Here is a 20,211-nt window from a genome sequence, read left to right on the forward strand (position 1 = left end):
CAGCAACAATCTTCGTCAAGCAAAAAGAGGACGATTGGCAATAGATGTCACCTCAGGGCCAATCTTCCTCACCAAAAAAAAAAGAGGCTAGGTGAGTTTCTTGATTTTCACAGTTGCTTTTTATTTCCTCTCTTATAGATAAAGAATTCATCTACAGAGAACAGAAAGGGAATGTGATACTACGGAATGTTGAAACAAATATGTCTACAGTGTTAATAGAAGGCAAAAAAATTGTAAGTACTCTCTTTAATGACCAGGATAATTTCAGTTTTCCCTCCTGCGAGTTGATAAAGCAGAAAATGACTTCAGGTTTCAACTTTTAGTCTAGCCCAGCAGAAGCAATAAACTTGTAATGCTGCGGGTGGAGGGACCAAGGATAACGTGAAATTGAAACCACCCTAATTTAATGAGATGAAAGCACAGTTTCTTTCCGTGTAGGGGAAATTTCTCTGCAGGTGTTGGAAACAAGTGTTGCATATGATATATAATTGAAAGATCAAGTCCTAAGCCTTTCCACATTTACAGAACAATTGCAGTAACGCACAGAGAATGCTTCAGGAGGACTTACTTGGTCTTGGGTTTTTTAAAAACTCATCTCCACCTGCACAGGGAATATTAATTTAGGCACTGACTGTACTTACTCTAGTGACATTAAGTGATGTTTATGCTTTAAAACAAGTACTGAGTAGATATGAATGCCCCTGCTTTATAATCTGGAAAACCTGTTTTCCCAAAGAATTAAATGACATTAAGATTTGGAGTTCAGGTACAGTTGAAGATATTTATTAAAAATATTGACCGAAGTTAGTACTAAAAATCAATTAAAAAGAATGAACTTTTTTTTTTTTTTTTTTTACAATATGCTCATGCTCATTATTAGAAGGTATAAATCTCCAGCTTTAGGAAGTGGATCATTTTCTTGTCCAATACACTGGGAAATTAAAGGAAAAATCTAAGGCGAATTCCAGATTGGAGTGATCATAACACGCCTCTGGTGTGAAACATCGGAATCCTAGACTCCAGAGATTAGAGGAGACCATAGAGAAAATCAGTCAGCTGCCTGGTTTTACGGCTAAGGACCCTGAGCAGAGCTGGTGGGGAGCTTTCCGGAGCTCGTTGCTGACTGGGTGAAGATTCAGGTGGTCCCTGGAGCCTCCATCCCAGGGACAAGAAAGGATGGCTCCTTCTTCCTGCCGCCCCATTTCTGGACCCACAGAAATGCTGCTCTCCCTTCCTTTCCCCCTCAAGAACATTTAACTCACTATTTAAATTCTTTCTTTTTTTTTTTCTTTTTTTTGGTGTACAGATACTTTTTTCTTTTGAAAAAAAGCCTTTACTGAGGTTTACTATTAAACCCTTTCCGTAGCCTGTTTGCTGGTGTAAGGGAAGCCAGGTGAGGTCGTATTACGGGGTAGTTCCCCAAATTACGGCCTCATTGAATTAAATAGTATTCTGCAAGGTAAGACTCAGAAAGAATGTGCCAGCATTTTTGCATTACAAAATCATCTTTGGAAGAATTGCTCCCCTAAGGAAATCAGATTCAACTCGCTTAAAAATCCTGAAGTTGCAGAAACAGTTTTCTAATATTAATCGACAGGAGAAAACGATCGGACCGTTGCTGAGGGTAAGTTCGTGGCAGCATGAGGATGTTATCGATGTTTCCTGTGAGGATGTCAGTTTAGTAAAAGCGGGTGCCGTACGTACAGCTGCACTCAGGAATGAAATACAGGAATCTGAACTGCCTTCCCTTCCTCAAATCAATAGCCTGTGATGGATCATATGTTTTAGCTGAAGTTGTTTTACCCAAGTATTAAGGTGACTTCAGAAACCGCCTTAGGTAAAGAAAAAAGTAGGACCTCGTCTTGCAAATTGGCTGGCTTTTTCCATAGAATGCAGTCTTTTTCTTCTTAAAATGTCATTTATTCAATTAAATTATTAAAAATATGTTAAAAAAAATTTATTGAGCACCAAATGTGTACAGCCTGATCGATACTATTCATGATCATGCCTACTTTATTCTTGTCTCAAAGCTACATTTGAACGCTCCTCTGGTGTAGTGGTTCAGTTTCCATGCTCTGCTTCCGTGGCCTGGCGTTCGCAGGTTCAGATCCCAGGCAAGGACCAACACACCGCTCATCAAGCCATGCTGTGGTGGCGTCGCATGTACAAAATAGAGGAAGATTGGCAAAGATGTTCACTCAGTGACAATCTTCCTCACCTAAATAAATAAACAAATGAATAAACAGACCTGAAGAGAAGGAAAAAGAGGAAATGTCATTTAGGTGCACGGGTCATAATTTAGAATACAGAAGCTCCGGATTTAAGTTCTGTTGAGGCCATTAGTCATTGAAACTTCTTGTGCTTCAATTGTTCCATCTCCAAGTTGGACCTAGTGTTTCTCCCGCCAGCCTACAACGTGGGTCCCCTGTGAGATCCAGCCATGGAATATCTGTTCCCCCTTTGTGTTTCCATGAGCAAGTATTGAGCATGTAAAGCATGGCGTTCCGAGGGTCCCGAGTTCATGGGATCCTCTGTGCCAGCGAGGAAGAGAGCAGGCTGGAGAGAGCAGGAACATGAACAGTGGCTCTCGGGCATTCCTCCGCCTGCCTTTCTGATGCCTCACTAGATGGTCTCTTATTTGAAACCCAGAGCTTTGAGATTGGTTAAATGATAAAGGCAACCTGCGGAAAGAGCTGTGCTGCACGTGAGGACAACTGTAATCTTTAGGTTGGTCCGTGAAACACCCTGAAACTTGTGGAGAAATGGAAACGAAGCAGGGAACGCTGTGGTCAACAGAATTGTAAAATATTAACCCACAACCTTGACTTCTAACCTCATTCTCTTTCCCCAGCCACTAGGAACAGACCCTTCATACACAAGGTCACATTAGGATATCCAAGCCTGTTTGCCTTCAGCTTGGCTTCCTGTGACCCACTCTGTCCCAGATGGGTCAACGAAGGGGATGCAAATAATGCAGACACTACCCGATCCAGCAGAAAAGCTTTTAAGAGAATCGATGATTATGCAAATGCAGGGCTTGTGCTGGGCTGGGCTTACCAGGATGTGTCTCATTTGCCCCAAACAACTTCCTCTGACAAAAGTTTTTGTTCACTCATCCTTTATCATACCTCCAAATGGTAGAAATCAGGTCACGAAATACTTCAGAATACCACAAACACTTTAAATTGCAAGTTCATGTCTACATTTAACATTCTGTGGTGATTACATCATGGTTCACACTTGGTCTTGAATTCTTTTGTTTTTTATATTAATATTTTTGATATTGGGATGTTTTCAGATCCTTATTATTTGGTAGCGCATCATGTTTGATGGTATATAATAATTGATTTTTAGGAAGCATTTATTAAAATATCGTAGTCCCTTTTCCTATTTTTTAATATTTTGAGGTGTTTTTCATTTCTACAGAGAAGGAAATCACAAGTGTGTCTTCTCTGAAAGAGCCCTCATCGCTGTCACGTCTGCTCCTCAGCTTTAAAGCTTGTCCGGGCAGGTTCTGCCTTTCACTTACTTATGTCTGCTCCGCAGTACTTAGCATGGTGACCTGCACTTAGTAGGTGCTTCATGACTGTGTATTTTATAAATGAATATAAAAGGACAAAACAGAGGCGAGCGGTTTCCGAGGAGCATCAGTGTGCTGAGAGGTTTGGGGGTGGCTCAGCACTGGGGTGCGACCTCACGACCTACCTCCCCACATTGGAACGCACTCTGCTCGGTAGCCACAGGCCCTCGGGCCAGTTGAATAAGCGCTGTGCCCTCTGTCCTACCTTCCGGAGCCTTTGAGGACTCAGTGAGAGAATGTATGCACCGTGCTGCAGTGTGGGCACAGGTCACATGTTGCAGACTGTTGGGTTGGCCTAGAGAGCCGGGCGGCTCAGGGCTCGGGGGGGACGAGTGGGCCGGTTCTAAGCGGCAGACAGAGTGGAGGACCAAGTCCACAGCAGCCGAGGAGGGAAGTGGCTCGACTGCGAACTCCTTCCCTGCGGGAGTCGGGTCTTGGCTGCTGCCCAGGGGGAGGCAGGGTCTTCCAAGCTGGGAATTATTGCAAGGAGCACTCTCTCAGATTTCTAAAAATAAAGAAAAACTCAAACTTAAACTGACTTTCACTTGAATTACATATTTGATATACCCCAAATTCCAGGACATTGTATTTTATTCTTATTTTTTAAATAATTTAAATGTCGATGTATTTTACTTTTGTGCTCCTATAAGACTCGTGAACAAATTAACAAGTTTTAAAAAGACCTTTGTTATATTATGTATCTCATTTTTTTCCCCTGAAAAATGAAATGTTACAAATATATCTCATGGCCCAAACTGGGTTTTTGGATATTTGGACAATGGCTGCCTGGTTCCTGGAAAAATCTCATGAATTTTTTTCTCTACTGAGTAGAACCCGACTTCTTTCTTCTTTCCCAACCTCCCTGTCCCTCTCTCTCTTTCCAGTACAAGTGCATTTAAAATGTGTTTACTACATTTTTCTGAACTTAATTAAATAGATTTCATGGGGGCTGTAAGTCTTAGGGAAGCTTAGCAGCATCTCTCCAATTCTTCTAAACCCAATAGAGCAAAACTTCTCACAAGGACGAAGTGTTTAGGCTTTGCTTGAGGTTTAGATATTTATAGCCAGAATAATCTTTGGAGATTTGTCATTTAAACTCTTCTTTTCTCGGCTGAGGAAACCAAGGTCCATGAACAACTTTGACTTGAGCTCCACATCCAGCGCTGATCTTACACTGGTTCAGGATAATTCACTCTATTGACCGGTGACGTCCACACTTCATATCCCCTTTTTGTTGATAATACCAGTAGTGACAGGAAGTAGTGAGTGATACAGCCATTCATTATATCTTTTAGGTTGTTCTCCGTATTTGGAAAGAATGTATCTTGGCAATACATTCAAGATTAATAAAAATATTTATGCATTTTCACTCATTCCAGGGAATTTTTCATAAGTAATCTAAAAAGTAAAAAAAAAAAAAGTAAAAATACCTGACGCTAGAGAAATAAGTAAATAAAAATAGATGAAATATGATGTGGCCATTAAAATAATAGTTATGGAGGCTATCTAGTAATATGAAGAATATTTATGCTGTTAAATTACACAGAAGAATACAATCTTACATTGTAGTTAACGAGTGCCACCATCACCCGTGTGTATGGAAAAGGCTAGAAAGTGAACGTTGAGCCATGAAAATAGTTCATCTTGTTGGGTGGTAAAATTTTGTATATTATTTTCCAGTGAGATGATTTCCATAATTGCTGTTTCAATGCCATTATTCAATAATTTTAATTAGATTTCTAGAAATTCAGCCTCACATTAAAAAGAGATTAGATTTCCTCCAGTGATGAATATGTAAGAGCTGTGCATGGTTCCTGGAAATGCTTCGAAGGGAAAACAAGTAAATAAGAAAAAAAAGGTATCCTGTTGTTATGCTGATGTCACGTTTTCTCACTTTTTATGTCTTTACTTGTTTTAATTACCAATCTACTTGTTTTTAATTACTTATTAAAATTACTAAATTTACATTTAAATAAAAAGTCTTTTGTTTCTCTAATTTATGCTCCCCTTTGATTTTATGTAATTAGACAGTAGAATTTGAATTTTTATCTCAGTCTCTAAAAATTAATGAATTCTGACTCCTCACAGAGAGAGACACAATTACATGTATTATTAGATGCATTCCGGAATCAAGGAGAGAAATAGTGTTTGTGCAGAGGGACCCCAGCATTTGGTTGAGAGTGGAACTTGAGACCACTTTTCTTTTTTTTTTTTTTTTACTTCATCCGATGTTTTAGACTTTCACTGTTAATTTTCACCTCACTGCATCCTATTTCGCTCCGTTTCCGTCAAGAGCTTCCTGTGCGCGTGTCCTCGCGTCTGGAGGCGGAGGGAGCGCACCTTCCTGGGCATCCTGGCATCTGCTGTCCCCAGAGCCCCGCGGGCGGTGGCTGAGGGCGCAGGGCTCGTGCAGGGGTGCGCCGGGCTGGGCCAGCCCAGCCTCCGGCCGCGTGGACTCTGCCTCACGTCCTTCCTGTCACCTGGTTCCCTGCGCCGACGGGCCCAGGCTGCCAGACCCACAAGCAGAGCTGCGTGTAGGGCGGGCGGAGGCCGGCGGGCCAGCAAGCGCATCCTGCCCGCGGCGCCGGCTCTCAGCGCACAAGTCGAACCGGGAAGGCGGAACAGCCCTGTGTTGTCTGCAGTTGAGCGAGGACACGCTGGCGCCCGCCAGGCCCACTGAACTGTGTTGTTTGGCCCACAGAGTGGTTTTTGGACAAACTCTAAATCCAGATTTTTGGCTTCTCTTGAAAAATAAGAAGATCTGGCAGCAGCGAGACCTTATTTCTCACAGATAGCAAATTTTGGCTGGTGGAGCCGGGTAGCAGATGGCCAGTCCCACAGGGACTGCCGCACTGACATCTAGACAGACTGGCCTCTGAGTTTCACCCCATGTGGTCCAGAAACAACAGGGCGGCAGAAGAAGCAATGTCTTTTGCACGAGCGTTGTGGGAAGCCACGGTACCCACCATTGCTGTGTGTCTGTGTGTGTCTGTGTCTGTGTGGCCTGTCTCTGCTCTGGCCCTGGGGGTCTGTCATCTTCTTCCCCTTGTGTCTCAGATGAGCTCTTTCTTTTTGCGCCTTTTTCTTTCTTTTCTCTCTCTCCCTTTTCTTCTCCTACTTCTTTTATTAAAAGATAGAACAGGGGCCAGCCTGGTGGCTCAGCAGTTAAGTTCACATGTTCCGCTTCGGCGGCCAGGGTTTGAAGGTTCGAATCCCAGGTGCCAACCTACAGGCCGCTTGTCAAGCCATACTGTGGTAGGCGTCCCACATATAAAGTAGAGGAAGATGGGCACGGATGTTAGCTCAAGGCTAATCTTCCTCAAAGGAAAAAAAAAAGAACAGAAAACAAAGCTGTTGTTAATTACTTTTAGTCTAATATTTGTTTCATAGGCTCTTCTGTTTTGTTTCATTTTGTTTTGTTTTGGTGAGGAAGATTCACCTTGAGCTAACATCCGTTGCCAGCTTTCTTCTTGTTTTGCTTGAGGAAGATTAGTTCTGAGCTAACATCTGTGCCAGTCGCCCTCTGTTTCTTTTGCATGTGGGACGCCTGTACAGCATGGCTGGTGACTGGAGTAGATCTGTGCCCAAGATCCAAACCCATGAACGCAGTCTGCCTAAGCAGAACACATGGAACTTGAACCGCTCGGCCACCGGGCCGGCCCCCCTGTTTTTGATTTTTAAAGTAGTTGAGTAGAGTATTTTACACTTGTGTCTTTGAAAGACCTGAAAAGAAACAAGCGGCTTAGTCTTTGTGGCCCAGACCTGGTCTTCCCTGTAGGTGAGGGGTGGTCTGGGGCACTAATGCCGTCTCACCTGTGCTGTGTCAGTGGACTTTCAGGAGTGTCCTCTCTGAGCAGGCCTGGGCTGACGAGAGGAGTGGGTGGATACAAGAATTAATAAAACATGGTTTTTACTAAGATGGCTTTCAGCTTAGATCTCAAAGAAGTAACTGAATGAAATATATTCTGCAATAGAGGCCCCATATATGATGAGAACAAGGTGAGGAGAGAGAGAGAGCATTGATGTCAGCGACAGATAAGGGTGTGAAAAGGGAGTGTTTCAGCAGCCCCTGACAGGTGACTACAATCTGGAGACAGGGGGAATGGTGCCCTGAGCAGGCTGAACGGGTGAAGTAATGAATGTTTCATGTCCGGTGTGGCACATCATCTTGTTCTGGTGTAGGTTGTCTGGAGGGGTTGGAAGGTTGTGGCATAAAGGCCCAGGAAAAAAATGGAGAGCAAGTTGTCAAGAACCTTACTTGGTGGTCTAGTCTTCTTCTTTTTTTTTTTCTGAGGAAGATTTGCCCTGAGCAAACATCTGTGCCAATCTTCTTCTAATTTTTATGTGTGTTGCTGCCACTTCATGGCTGCCAACGAGTGGTGTAGGTCCACAGACAGGAACTGAACCCAGGCTGCCAAAGTGGAGCATGCCAGACTTAACCACTAGGCCACAGGGCCAGCCCCATTGGCAGTCTAGTCTTTACTCCGTAGGAAACTGGAAAGAATAGGATTTTTGAGGACAAGTCTCTGTGCTTTAGGAAAATGACTCTAGACCAATAGGAAAGGGGATTTAGAGAAGGGAAAGATTACAGACAAGGAGCCCACAGGGGCTGCCTCAGGTCCAGGTGGAGGTGAACGAGGGGCTGGCTGAAGGCAGTGCCTAGGAAAGCACGAAGAGGACGGGTTTAAGTCGCGTCATGGCGGTGAACGGAGAACAGTGGCTGTGTTCTCTGTGCAGGCAGGTGAGACTGAAGCGAGAGTCTGTGTTGTCTGGGGTTTGAGCCTTGTTAACAGGAAAAGTGGCGATCTCGGAGACCTCAAGTCGGGGAAAGTAATGGAGTGTGGAGTGGGAAACCGAGGCTACTTTGAGGAAGAAGATGCTGCAAGGTGCACACAGGATGAATGAACTAACCATTGACATCTGAGTGCTTACGATGAGACCAGGCTGCCCTGGATGCTCTACAAACGTTATCTGATTTGGTAGAAACCCTTCGGAACCCTTTGAACGGCGGTACTTCATTATTCTTATTTTACAACTGACAAGACTGAAGTTTGTGGAGATTAAAATACAGGCATACTTTGTTTTGTTGTGCTTAGCTTTACTGCGTTTCACAGATACTGCATTTTTTACAAATTGAAGGTCTGTGGCAACCCTGCATCGAGTAAGTCTACCAGTGCCGTTTCTCCAATAGCGTGTGCTCATTTCATGTCTCTGCGTCACATTTTGGTAATTCTCTCAATATTTCAAACTTTTTTACTTTCATTATATTTGTTATGGTGATCTGTGATCAGGGATCTTTATGTTACTCCTGCAATTGCTTTGGGCTCCACAAACTGCTCCCATATAAGACGGTGAACTTAATCCGTAAACATGTGTGTTCTGACTGCTCCACCGACTGGCTCTTCTCCCGTCTCTCCCTCTCTTGGGCTTCCCTGTTCCCTGAGACACAGCAATATTGAAATCAGGCCAAGTAATAACCCTACAATGGCCTCAAAGTGTTCAAGTGAAAGGAATACTCACACATCTTTCATTTTGAATCAAAAGCTAGAAATGATAAAGCTTAGTGAGGAAGTCATGTCGAAAGCCAAAACAGGCCGAAAGCTAGGCCTCTTGTGCCAAATAGTCAAGGTGTGAACGCAAAGGAAAAGTTCTTGAAGGAAGTTAAAAGTGCTACTCCAGTGAACACACGAATGATAAGAAAGCAAATAGCCTATTGCTGCCGTGGAGAAAGTTTCAGTGGTCCGGACAGAAGATCAAACCTGCCACAGCATTCCCTTAAGCCAAAGCCCAGTCCAGAGCAAGGCCCTGGCTCTCTTCAATTCTGTGAAGGCTGAGAGAGGGGAGGAAGCTGCAGAAGAAAAGTCTGAAGCTGGAAGAGGTTGGTTCGTGAGGTTTAAGGAAAGAAGCGTCCCCAGAACACAAAAGTGCAGGTGGAGCAGCAAGTGCTGACGTAGCCGCTGCAGCCAGATGTCCGGAAGATCCAGCTAAGATCACTGATGAAGGTGGCCGCACTGGCAGATTCTCCATGAGGATGGAACAGCCTTAGCGGAGGAGGATGCCGCCTAGGATTTTCATAGCTGGAGAGGAGAGGTCGACGCCTGGCTTCAAAGCTTCAAAGGACAGGCTGACTCTCTTGTTAGGAGTTAATGCAGCTGGTTTGAGTTGAAGCCAATGCTCACTTAGTGTTCTGAAAATCCTAGGGCCCTTAAGGACTATGTTAAATCTACTCCGCCTGTGCTCTATAAATGGAACAACAAAGCCTGGATGACAGCACATCTGTTTACAACACAGTTCACTGAATATTTTAAGCCCACTATGGAGGCCTACTGCTCAGAAAAAAATATTCCTTTTGAAATATTACTGCTCATTGACGATGCGCCTGGTCATTCAAGAGCTCTGATGAAGATGTACAATGAGGTTAATGTTTTCACCCCTGCTAACACAACGTCCATTCTTTAGTCCATGGATCGAGGAGTAATTTCAACTTTCAAGTCTTATTATTTAAGAAAGACATTTTGTAAGTCTATCGCTTCCATGGGCATGATTCCTCTGATGGATCTGGACAAGGTAAATTGAAACCCTCTGGAAAGGATTCACCATTCTAGATGCCATTAAGAACATTTGTGATTCATGGGAAGAGGTCAAGATATCAACATTAACAGGAGTTTGAAAGAAGTTGATTCCAACCCTTCTGGATGACTTTGAGGGGTTCCAGACTTCAGCGGGGGAAGTAACTGCAGATGTGGTGGAAATAGCAGGAGAACAAGAATTAGATGTGGAGCCTGAAGACGTGACTGAATTGCTGCAATTTCATGATACAACTTTAACGGATGAGGATTTTCTTCCTATGGATGAGCAAAGCAAGCAGTTTCTTGAGATGGTATCTACTTCCAGTGAAGATGCTGTGAAGGTTGTTGAAAGGACAACAAAGGATTTAGAATGTGACATGAACTTAGTTGATAAAGCAGCAACAGGGTTTGAGACGATTGACTCCAATTTTGAAAGAAGTTCTCCCGTGGGTAAGATGCTATCAAACAGCATTGCATGCTACGGAGAAATCATTAGTGAAAGGAAGAGTCAATGAACGCTGCAGACTTCATTGTTGTCTTATTTTAAGAAATTGCCACAGCCACCCCAAGCTTCAGCAACCACCACCCTGATCAGTTAGCAGCCATCAACATGGAGGCAAGACCCTCCACCAGCAAAAAGATACAACTTGCTGACAGCTCAGATGATTTTCTTAGATGCATTTCTTAGCAATGAGGTATTTTTTAATTAAGGTATGCACACTGGTTTTTTTTTTAGACATAATGCTATTGCATACTAATAGACTACAGTATAGTGTAAACATAACTTTTTATATGCACTGGGAGACCGAAAAATTCGTGTGACTTGCTTTATTGCAATATTCGCTTTTTTGTGGTGGTCTGGAACCAAACCCGTGGTATCTCTGAGGTGTGCCCGTGACTTTTTCTGAGTCCACTTTTACATAGTGGGTAGCTGAGAGTCTTAATAGCTGGACTTGGCTTTGTCTAATTCCAAACTAAATTATTTCTAGGTTGCATAAAGGATCCAGCTGCAGCCTTTGTTCCTGTAGTTATTCACACAGGCTCGAAGCCAGCATCCCGTGGCTGAGAAGGGTGCCACAGCTTCAAATGTTTTGTTCATACCTGAAAGCCCACCATTACATTTCACAGGATTATTCCTGGAGACCACTGCAGAGCACCCTAAAATAAAGATTAGAGATGCAAAATATTGAGTCAGGTTAGACTAGTGCAAAAAATGCGGATGCAACTGAGTACCCTGGGATTATTATGTATGTTCAAGGTTAGGGAAGAGCTCAGTGTGTGAAACCATCTGGAAACTTTTCCCAGTGCTAGATCTTTAATCGCCCTTTCACTCTGTTCTGTAGAAGCTGCATTTTCAAGTCTTCCCTGTCTCTCACAAGCAGTGTTGGGAGAGGCACCTCGATCTGTCTGATGCCAAATTAAACACTTTTTAGGTGAATTAAGGGCCCGGATGCAGCCATGGCTACATCCGTAAGAGAGTTACCAGGTCCGTACCTTCTCTTCTTCCTCATGGACTGGGAAGGGGGAGATGATGAGCATCCATTTATTTTAAGTTTCACGTGTTCCCACAGAGCTGCACATAGTGTCCTCCTATAACACATTTAACCTTTTCAGTGTTTGGCTTTTGTTTATCATTTCTAATCTTTTATATTTACTTCTTTTTTTCCTTTATGAGGAAATTATTTTCATGAGACACCCTTTGGATATATTTATGCTTTCTACTCTTCATTTTCCTTCTATTGATGATTTGGAGCATTCTATCATTTCCTCTCTCTCTCTGCCACTGATAGCCACCTTTCTTGCTCTGCCTGTATAATCACATACCTCTTTGTCTCTCACATGAAAACAAGACGCCAACCCTTTAGAGGCATGTCTCACCAGAAACATACCTAAAATTTTATATATATAGGATTGTTGTACATGTAGACCAATATTTTTTAATGTCACAATAATGTTATTAAAAATTGTGTTAATGATTATAACCAAATATTGCAAAATGTAAACTATACATCAATCTGATTAGTGAGTATAAATGCAAAAATTATAAATAAAATATTGACAAGTAGAGTTCAGTCATGTATGAAAATCATAATATGATCTGAACAAGTGAGGTGTAATCATAACATCAGCATTTAAATACCAGGAAACCAATCAATAAAGTTCATTACAACTACAAAACAACAGAAAAATCTTTATGATTATACCACAAGATGCTGAAAGGGCATCTGATAAAGTTTATCAGTTACTCCTAGTAAAAAATCTATGTAAGATAAGAATGAAGCACTGCTTAAATGTGATAAAAACTATTTACCAAGAACCAACTAGCAGTGAAAACCATTCTAAATGGCAAACAGTAAAGCTGTCCTAATTATGCTCAGGTATCAGGCAGGAATACTCACCAGCACCATTAATATTTAATATGTTCTTGTAGATAGTAGGAAATGCAGTATACAAGCAAACTAAATGGTTGGAAGAGGAACTAGAAAATAAAAGAAACAATTATATCTCCTCTTCTGATGATAGAATTCCATCCTTAGAAAACTAAAAGACATTAGTTTTAAAAAATACTGTAATCATAAGAAGATGTCTTAATATGGCTGAATATGAGAAATATATAAATAAATCAGTAGCGTTTCTGCTAACTAAAGTAAGTACCTAGAAGTGGAAATGGAGAAGCTATTCCATTCACAATAAGAACAAGAACTATAAAGACACCTAGAATAAACCTAAGAATAGAATAAGGGTTAGAGTAAAGCAAACTATAATCTAATTGAAGATTTGACAAAATTTAAAGGTATATTATGTCATAGATAAGAGTACAATATTAAAAATATTAATTCTCTTAAAATTGACATTCAAAATTTAATATGATCTTAATTAGAACTTTGAAAAAAATTGTGTTGAACATTTGTTAAAATATCTTAATTGTCATATGTAAGAATAAACACCTAAATGTAGCCACAGAAAGTTTGAAAATGTATAGTAATGTGAACTCCTTTACCTGACATCAAACACATAATAAAGACACTGTACTCAGCTCAACTCAGTAATAATAATAGCTCATCCTTTTGAATACTTGCTATACATTCTAATTACTTGATTGAATTTTCACATCAACCATGGGGTAGGTACAGATATTATCTCCATTTTACAGAGGCAGTGAAGGTAAGACATTTTCTAAATTCCTCATAGTAAATAGTGTAAACAGAATATGAATCACAGGCTGTTTGAATCCATGGTACAAGCTTAAAACTATCAAATTTTGCATAGGAATACATAGAGAGCAGTGAAAGACTAAAGAATTCAGAGGTATTTTCTGACATAAGTGAGTATTGGACATATGAAAAACATAGGGGAAATGAGGACATAATTAGAAAACAATGCTGGCATAGCTAACTCTTTATCTACGAGGAAATAATGTCTCATTTCAAAAATATACAAAATTAAATTCCAGTTGGATTAAAGGATTAAATGTTGAAAAGAAGCCATCATTTGGTTTGTCACAAAAGAGAGAAATTTTTAAAAATATGAAATCCAGAAGCTATATAAAAAAGATAGCCCTTAATTAGCTTACCATATAAAAATTTTAAATTTTAAAATTAGAAAAGACAAAATCCATAGACAAATAATGGACAATATTTGCATGTAGGCAACAAATAAAAGACTAATATCTACAATCTACAAAGAGTTCTTCTAAACTGATCATAAAAAGACAAATAGTCTAATAGAAAATAGACAAAAATATTGCAGGACTAGCCTTCAGGCAAATCTGAAGCCAAGGCCTGTTTTCTTTGGGGAATTTTTCTTTGAATCAAACAGTCTGGGAGCAAATATTTAGGAAAGTGCTAGGTGGTTTTTGCATACGTTATTTGCACCTGATGAAAAGGTGGGTGTACAGCCTATATTTTCCATAATCAATGGGATCATGGGGACTGAGATGGTCAGAAATGCATGGAACCATACCTAAGAGTAGCAGTGACAAGCTTCTCATGGAGCCTCACTCTCCTGGATGGTATCATTAGCAGCTGACCCTCCATCAAGGAATGTGACCTATAGTGGTTTCTAAGTGTAGAAAGTTACATTCTTTGCTTGTTTCTATTGGTATTATCTTTATATCTGTATTGCCACTCTTGTAACAACTGAGGGTGTATTTATTCATTTATTCAGCAAATATTTATGGAGCATCTCTTATGTGCCAGTCACTATTAGGCACTGGGAATATAAGTGTGACAAAACAAACTAAAATTCTTATGTGGACGTTTGGTCCTGGCAATGAGAGTATAATATGATCAGAATTATCCTCCTAACATAAATGACTATAAAACAGGACAAAATGTAGGGGAAAAAAACACTTTTCATACATTGGACAGCAGGCAGTTCACACCTATGATCCCTGAGAAAAGGAAAACAAACTAAATGAGCCCAGCCATCACCTGAGCTTTCTGCATGAATGCTATTGCTAGACTTTAGCACAAGGAGAAACTTTCAAGCCCTTCAGTCTTGCTGAGTTAAGGAGACAGATCAGAGTTTGGGGGGAAAAATCATGACTATAATTTATGAGACAGAGTACCCAAGAGGGTAAGAGGGTACCCAAGGGGGTAAGAAGCTAACTTAGAATACTCGAGAAATCTGCATAAGGTTCCCTTTGAGACTTTGGTTAATTATTGATCTTTATATATAAAGAGTCAAACACTACAAGTCAGGACAAAATAAATTTCCAAGTAAAGAACAGTTACAAGACCCTATAAGAGGAAAATTCCTGGAACTCATACATTGCCAGGAATCACTTAAGTGTCTCCTAGCCGTGAGACATTAGATAGAGACTTCAGAAGAGCAAGCCCTTAGGACTCAGGCTCAATTAGCTCGAAAATTATGGCTGTTGAAGAACAACCTTTAAAACATCTTAAAAACAAACCTTGAAAGAATCAAATTAATCCATAAGTAATTAACTGCTTGTCATAAAGAGTCCAACATTTTTTGAAGGAACACAAAAAATCCAAGATTCAGCAAGAGAAAATTCAAAATATCTGGTGTTACTTTTTAAAAAAATTACTATATATACAAAGAAGCAGGGAAATGTGACACATAATGAGGAGAAAAATCAGTTAATACAAACAGACCCACAAATAACAGAGACAATAGAATTAGCAGGAAAAAACATTAAAACTGCTAAGATAAACATGTTCTAAATGCTCAGGGATATAAAGAAAACCATGAGCATGACGATAAGAGAAGCTAAAGATTGTAAAAGGCCCAAATAAAATTTCTAGAGATGAAAAAGAAAATATTAAAATTTTAAAATCTCTAGATTAACAGCAAATTAGACACCACAGAAGAAAAAAAACCCCTAGACTTTGATGAATAGCAATAGAAACTATCCAAAATGAAGAACAGAGAGGAAAAAAGACTTTAAAAACTTGAGCAGAGCCTCCGTGACTTATGGACAATATAAAGTAGACTAATCTACCTATTTTTAAGACCTAGAAGGAGCAGAGAGAAAAGAAGACAAAACGCTTTTGAAGAGATAATGATTGAATTTTTTAAAAAATTGATACAAGAACTCAGTAAACTCTAAGCATAATAAACAAGAAAACCACAACAAACATATGACAATCCAGTTTTGAAAACTTGTGAAAAGTAGAACACCTTAGTGGCAGCCAAAGGAAAGAGGTGTGGTGTGTACAGAAGAACAGACGTAACAATGACAGCAGACTTCGCCAGACACTATGCAAGCCAGAAGACAGTGGAGTGACACTCACTGTACTGGGAGAAAAATGAAACTGTCAATCCAGAATTCTGTATGCAGCAAACAAAAATGTCTTTCAAAAATAAAGATAAAATAAAGAACTTAGAGACAGAATCTGAGAGAATTCATTGGCCACGCACCTGCACATTCAGAAATTTCAGGGAAGTTCTTTGGAGTAAGAAAGATTCTATCAGATGAAAAGTAGGATCCACGTAATTGATTGATAAGTGCCAGGAATGATAAATATGGTCAACGTGTGAATAGGCCTTTGGTGGAAACCTATGTAAAGTGAATTAAATAGTTCTGAAAAAATACATCCATCTTTTTATAAAAGGGCCCTTTGAATGTGGTGAAATAGGTCCAGCTCCTCTTAACATAACCTTATGTAAGATTTCTGAACCTTTTCTCCTGCTCTAAACATTGACACAAAAATCACAAACATATACACATAAAATCTTTGGAACATGTTGTAACTTTCTCCAACATGACACGCAGGGGCAGAAATCCAATACGATATGGGGTGGAAAATAACTACAATACAAAGGACAGATTTTCCTCATGGCCACACGTTCATCATTTCCACAAGCTCCTCTTATTACTCCTAGAGGATTTTAAGATCAGTTTTAGAAAGCAAGACCCAATTGTAAGCTATCTATGGCTTCTACTTTAAATATAAAAGCATAGGTTAACATTAAATGGATATAAAAAGATACACCATCCAAACACTAACCAAAGAAAAGCTTGAATGGCTATATTAATATCAGACAAAGTCAACTACGGAACAAAGAAGATGGCCAGAATAAAAAGAAATGTTTCATCACGATAAAGGAGTCAGTGCATTAAGAAGACGTAAGAATCCTGAAGGTGTCTGCAGCTGGACATAGAGTTAGAACATGTGAAGCAATGATTAGATGTGGAGCAGAAGCATAGGTGGACAGATGCCATTACAGTTGGAGATTCCAACAGTCCTCTCCGAGCAATTGATAGAACATGTAGAGAAAAAGATCAGTAAGGATGTGGAAGTCTTGAACACACTGTTAACCAATGGACCTCACTGACATTTGTAGACCACGCCAGCACAGCACATGTTTGTGAGTGCACGTGGACTATTCACCCAGACAGATCATATTCTGGGCCATGAAGCAAGTCCCAATATATTTCAAAGGTTGGAAATTATACAAAGTTTGTTCTCTAACACATACAAAGTTAAATGAGAAATCAATAGCAGAAAAATAGCTGGAATATATGCTGATGATTGGAAGTTAAACAGCATGCTTCTAAATAACAAATTTGCCAAAGAAGAAATCAAATGGAAATTAGATAATATTTTGAAGTGAACAAAAATAAAAATACATAATATCAGAATTTATGGTATGCAGTTGGGCAGTACTTAAATGGAAATTTATGGCTTTAAGTGCTCATATTAGAGCTAAGCTTTCACCTTAAGAAATGAGAAAAAAAGAAAAGAGAAATTAAACCTAAATACACAGAAGAAAAGTAATAAAGAGAAGAAATCAACCATATAGAAAAGAAAGAAGTAATAGAAAAAATAAAGCCAAAGCTGGTTTGGGGAGAAGATCAATAAAATTGATCAGGAACAAAAATAAAGAACAAAACAACAATATCATGAACAGAGGAGAGGCCAGCACTACGGATATTAAAAGGACAATAGAAAATATTTTGAACAGCATTATGTCAATAGATTGGACAATATAAATAAAATAAATCCTTGAAAGACACACATTTTCACAGTTCTCTGGAGATGAAATAGGTAACCTGAAAAGTCTTATATTGACATAAAAATCAATAGTTAAAAAGCTGCACGTATACAAAATTCAAGGTCCAAATGGCTTTACTGGTGCATTCTACCAAAAATTTAAGGAAAAAATAATACCAATTCTACACAAACTCGTAAAACAAATAGAAGAGGAGGAAATGCTTTCCAAGTCACTTATTACACCAGCACTACCTTGAAATAAAAGCCAAACAAAGATATTACCGAAAAAGAAAACCACAGAGCAGTTTCCCTCATGAACACAGGTGCAAAAACCTTCAAAAAAATATTAGCAAGCCGAGTCTAACAGTATTTAAAGTTGTAATACATCAGGGCTGGCCCAGTGGGGCAGTGGTTAAGTGCGCATGTTCTGGTTGGGCGGCCCGGGCTTCGCCAGTTTGGATCCCAGGTGGGGACATGGCACCACTTGGCAAGCCATGTTGTGGTAGGCGTCCCACATATAAAGTAGAGGAAGATGGGCACGGATGTTAGCTCAGGGCCAGTCTTCCTCAGCAAAAGGACGAGGATTGGCAGTAGTTAGCTCAGGGCTACTCTTCCTCAAAGAAAAAAAATAAATATTTACAAATCTACCTTTAAAAAAAAAGTTGTAGTACATCATGGCCAAACAGAGTTTATTCCAGGAATGCAAGTTTGTTTTGACATTTGAAAATCCAGCAATGTAATTTACCATATTGACCAACTGAAAAAAGCAAAACAACATAATCATCTCAATAAAGGCAGAAAAAGCATCTGAAAAATTCAACACTCGTTATAAAATTCAGCATTAATTATAAAAGCTCTGAGACAACTAGAAACAGAGAGGGCCATCTTTAACCTGGTGTCTACAGAGACCTCTCCCACTAAGGGGAGAGAATGAAGGGGGAATGGCTTCTCCCTAGGATCAGGAGACAGCCGAGGTGTCCACTCTTAGGACTGCTCCTCTGCCCCATGCTCGCAGTTCTCTAGAGTGTAATTAGGCTCTAGAAAGAAGGAAAAAGCATCCAGTTAGAAAAGGAAGAGGAAAAAAACCTGTCTTTATCCACAGAAAATACGATTATGTAGAAAATTCTAAGGAATCTAGAAAAACAAAAAAACCCGCAAGAACAGTTAGTGAAATTTAGCAAGGTTGCAGAACATTAGGTCAAGCTACGGAAATCAACTGTATTTCTGTAAGTTAGCAATAAACAATTGGATATTGAAATTATAATATACATGTATATTTTATATATACAAAACATTAGTAATACGAAATACTTAGGGAGAAATTTAACAAAATATGGGCAAGATCTGTATGCTGAAAACTGTAAAACATTGCTGAGATAAAGTAAAGATGAAAAAAAAACACCCTCCTTTCAAGGAGCTTACACTCTAGTGAAGGTGACAGGCAATAAGTAAGATAAATAAGTAAATTTATATAAGTAAAATATGTATTGTTTTAGATAATGTTTAGGCCTAGGGAAATAAGAGAAGAAGGTTATAAGAAATTAGAGGCCAGCTTGTTAAAACTTCTGGATATCATGGCCATTGAAGGCCATGAAAGGCCTCATTTGGAAGGTGACTTTTGAGAAAAAAGCAGAGGAAGGAAAATCCAGAGCATTTCAGGCAGAGAGAAGAGCAGTCACAGAGACCGTGAGACACACACGTGCCTGGCTTGCTCTGGGCAGGTGCAGACACTGGTTTGGCTGGAGTGAAGGAGAGTGTGGAGTCATAAGGAGATGGGGCCAAGAACTAACAGGACCAGGTAGGGCCACTGCTGCATCAGAACTTTGGCTTTTACTATGACTGTGATGGAAGCTGTAGGAGGGCTTCAAGCAAGGAGCAATTGATGTATATATTTAAAAGATGGCCCTGGCCACTGTGGCTAGGATAGACTGCAGTGGGACAAGGACGGAATGTGGGGATGCAGCTGGAAGGTGATTGGAATTGCTCAAGAAAAAAGGCCCATGCCTTAGACTAGCGTGGTGGCAATGGGGAAGAAGAAAGTTGGTTCTGAGCATACTCTGAAGACAGACCAACAGCATTTTTTGATTGACTAGATGTAAGGTGTATAAGACACAGAGAAAGAGCAAAGATAGCTAAGAGTTTGGCCCGAGCAGCTGAGTGAATGGAGTTGCTACAGCTGAGACGAGGAAGCAGGGAGCAGGAGATGGAAATCAGAGAAATGAAGGGAAGCAGCAAAAGGTCATGAAAGGAAAGAGCCAGGGAGGGAGGAGGAATCCAGGTGAGTACATGCCCTGGAAGCCCAGTGAAGACAGGGTCTGGGGAGGAAAGAGTGATCAATGTGCCAAGTAGGATGAGAGCTGAGAAGTTATCATGGCAGTTAGCAAAGCGAGTCTCTGGTCACCTCGAGAAGGAGTTTTGGTCCAGTGGGAGTGAAAGCATGGTAGGAGTGAGCTTTAGAAAGAATGGGAGACAAGTTGGGGCAAGGAGAATACTTTCAAGGATCTGTGAACAGACAGTTTCCTAAAGATAAAATCCACACGGCCTAAAACGTGTCCAATGAGAGTCAAATGTGCCCATAAGCAGGGAAATGTAAACTAAA

At 40.2% G+C, this 20,211-nt stretch overlaps 1 protein-coding gene across 4 annotated transcripts in view; it reads left to right on the forward strand.

Moving 5' to 3' along the window:
* DPP6 (dipeptidyl peptidase like 6) overlaps positions 1-20,211 on the forward strand; it is a 988,762-nt gene that overhangs the window by 670,292 nt on the left and 298,259 nt on the right. For all 4 annotated transcript variants that reach the window (XM_044765679.2, XM_044765682.2, XM_014829001.3 and 1 more), the window contains exon 4: positions 139-233. In XM_044765679.2, coding sequence (XP_044621614.2) covers positions 139-233 — 95 coding nt within the window. The remainder of the gene's footprint in view (positions 1-138; positions 234-20,211) is intronic.

This window comes from Equus asinus, chromosome 1, assembly GCF_041296235.1.
Source record: "Equus asinus isolate D_3611 breed Donkey chromosome 1, EquAss-T2T_v2, whole genome shotgun sequence".
In the NCBI taxonomy this organism is placed as follows: Eukaryota; Metazoa; Chordata; class Mammalia; order Perissodactyla; family Equidae; genus Equus; species Equus asinus.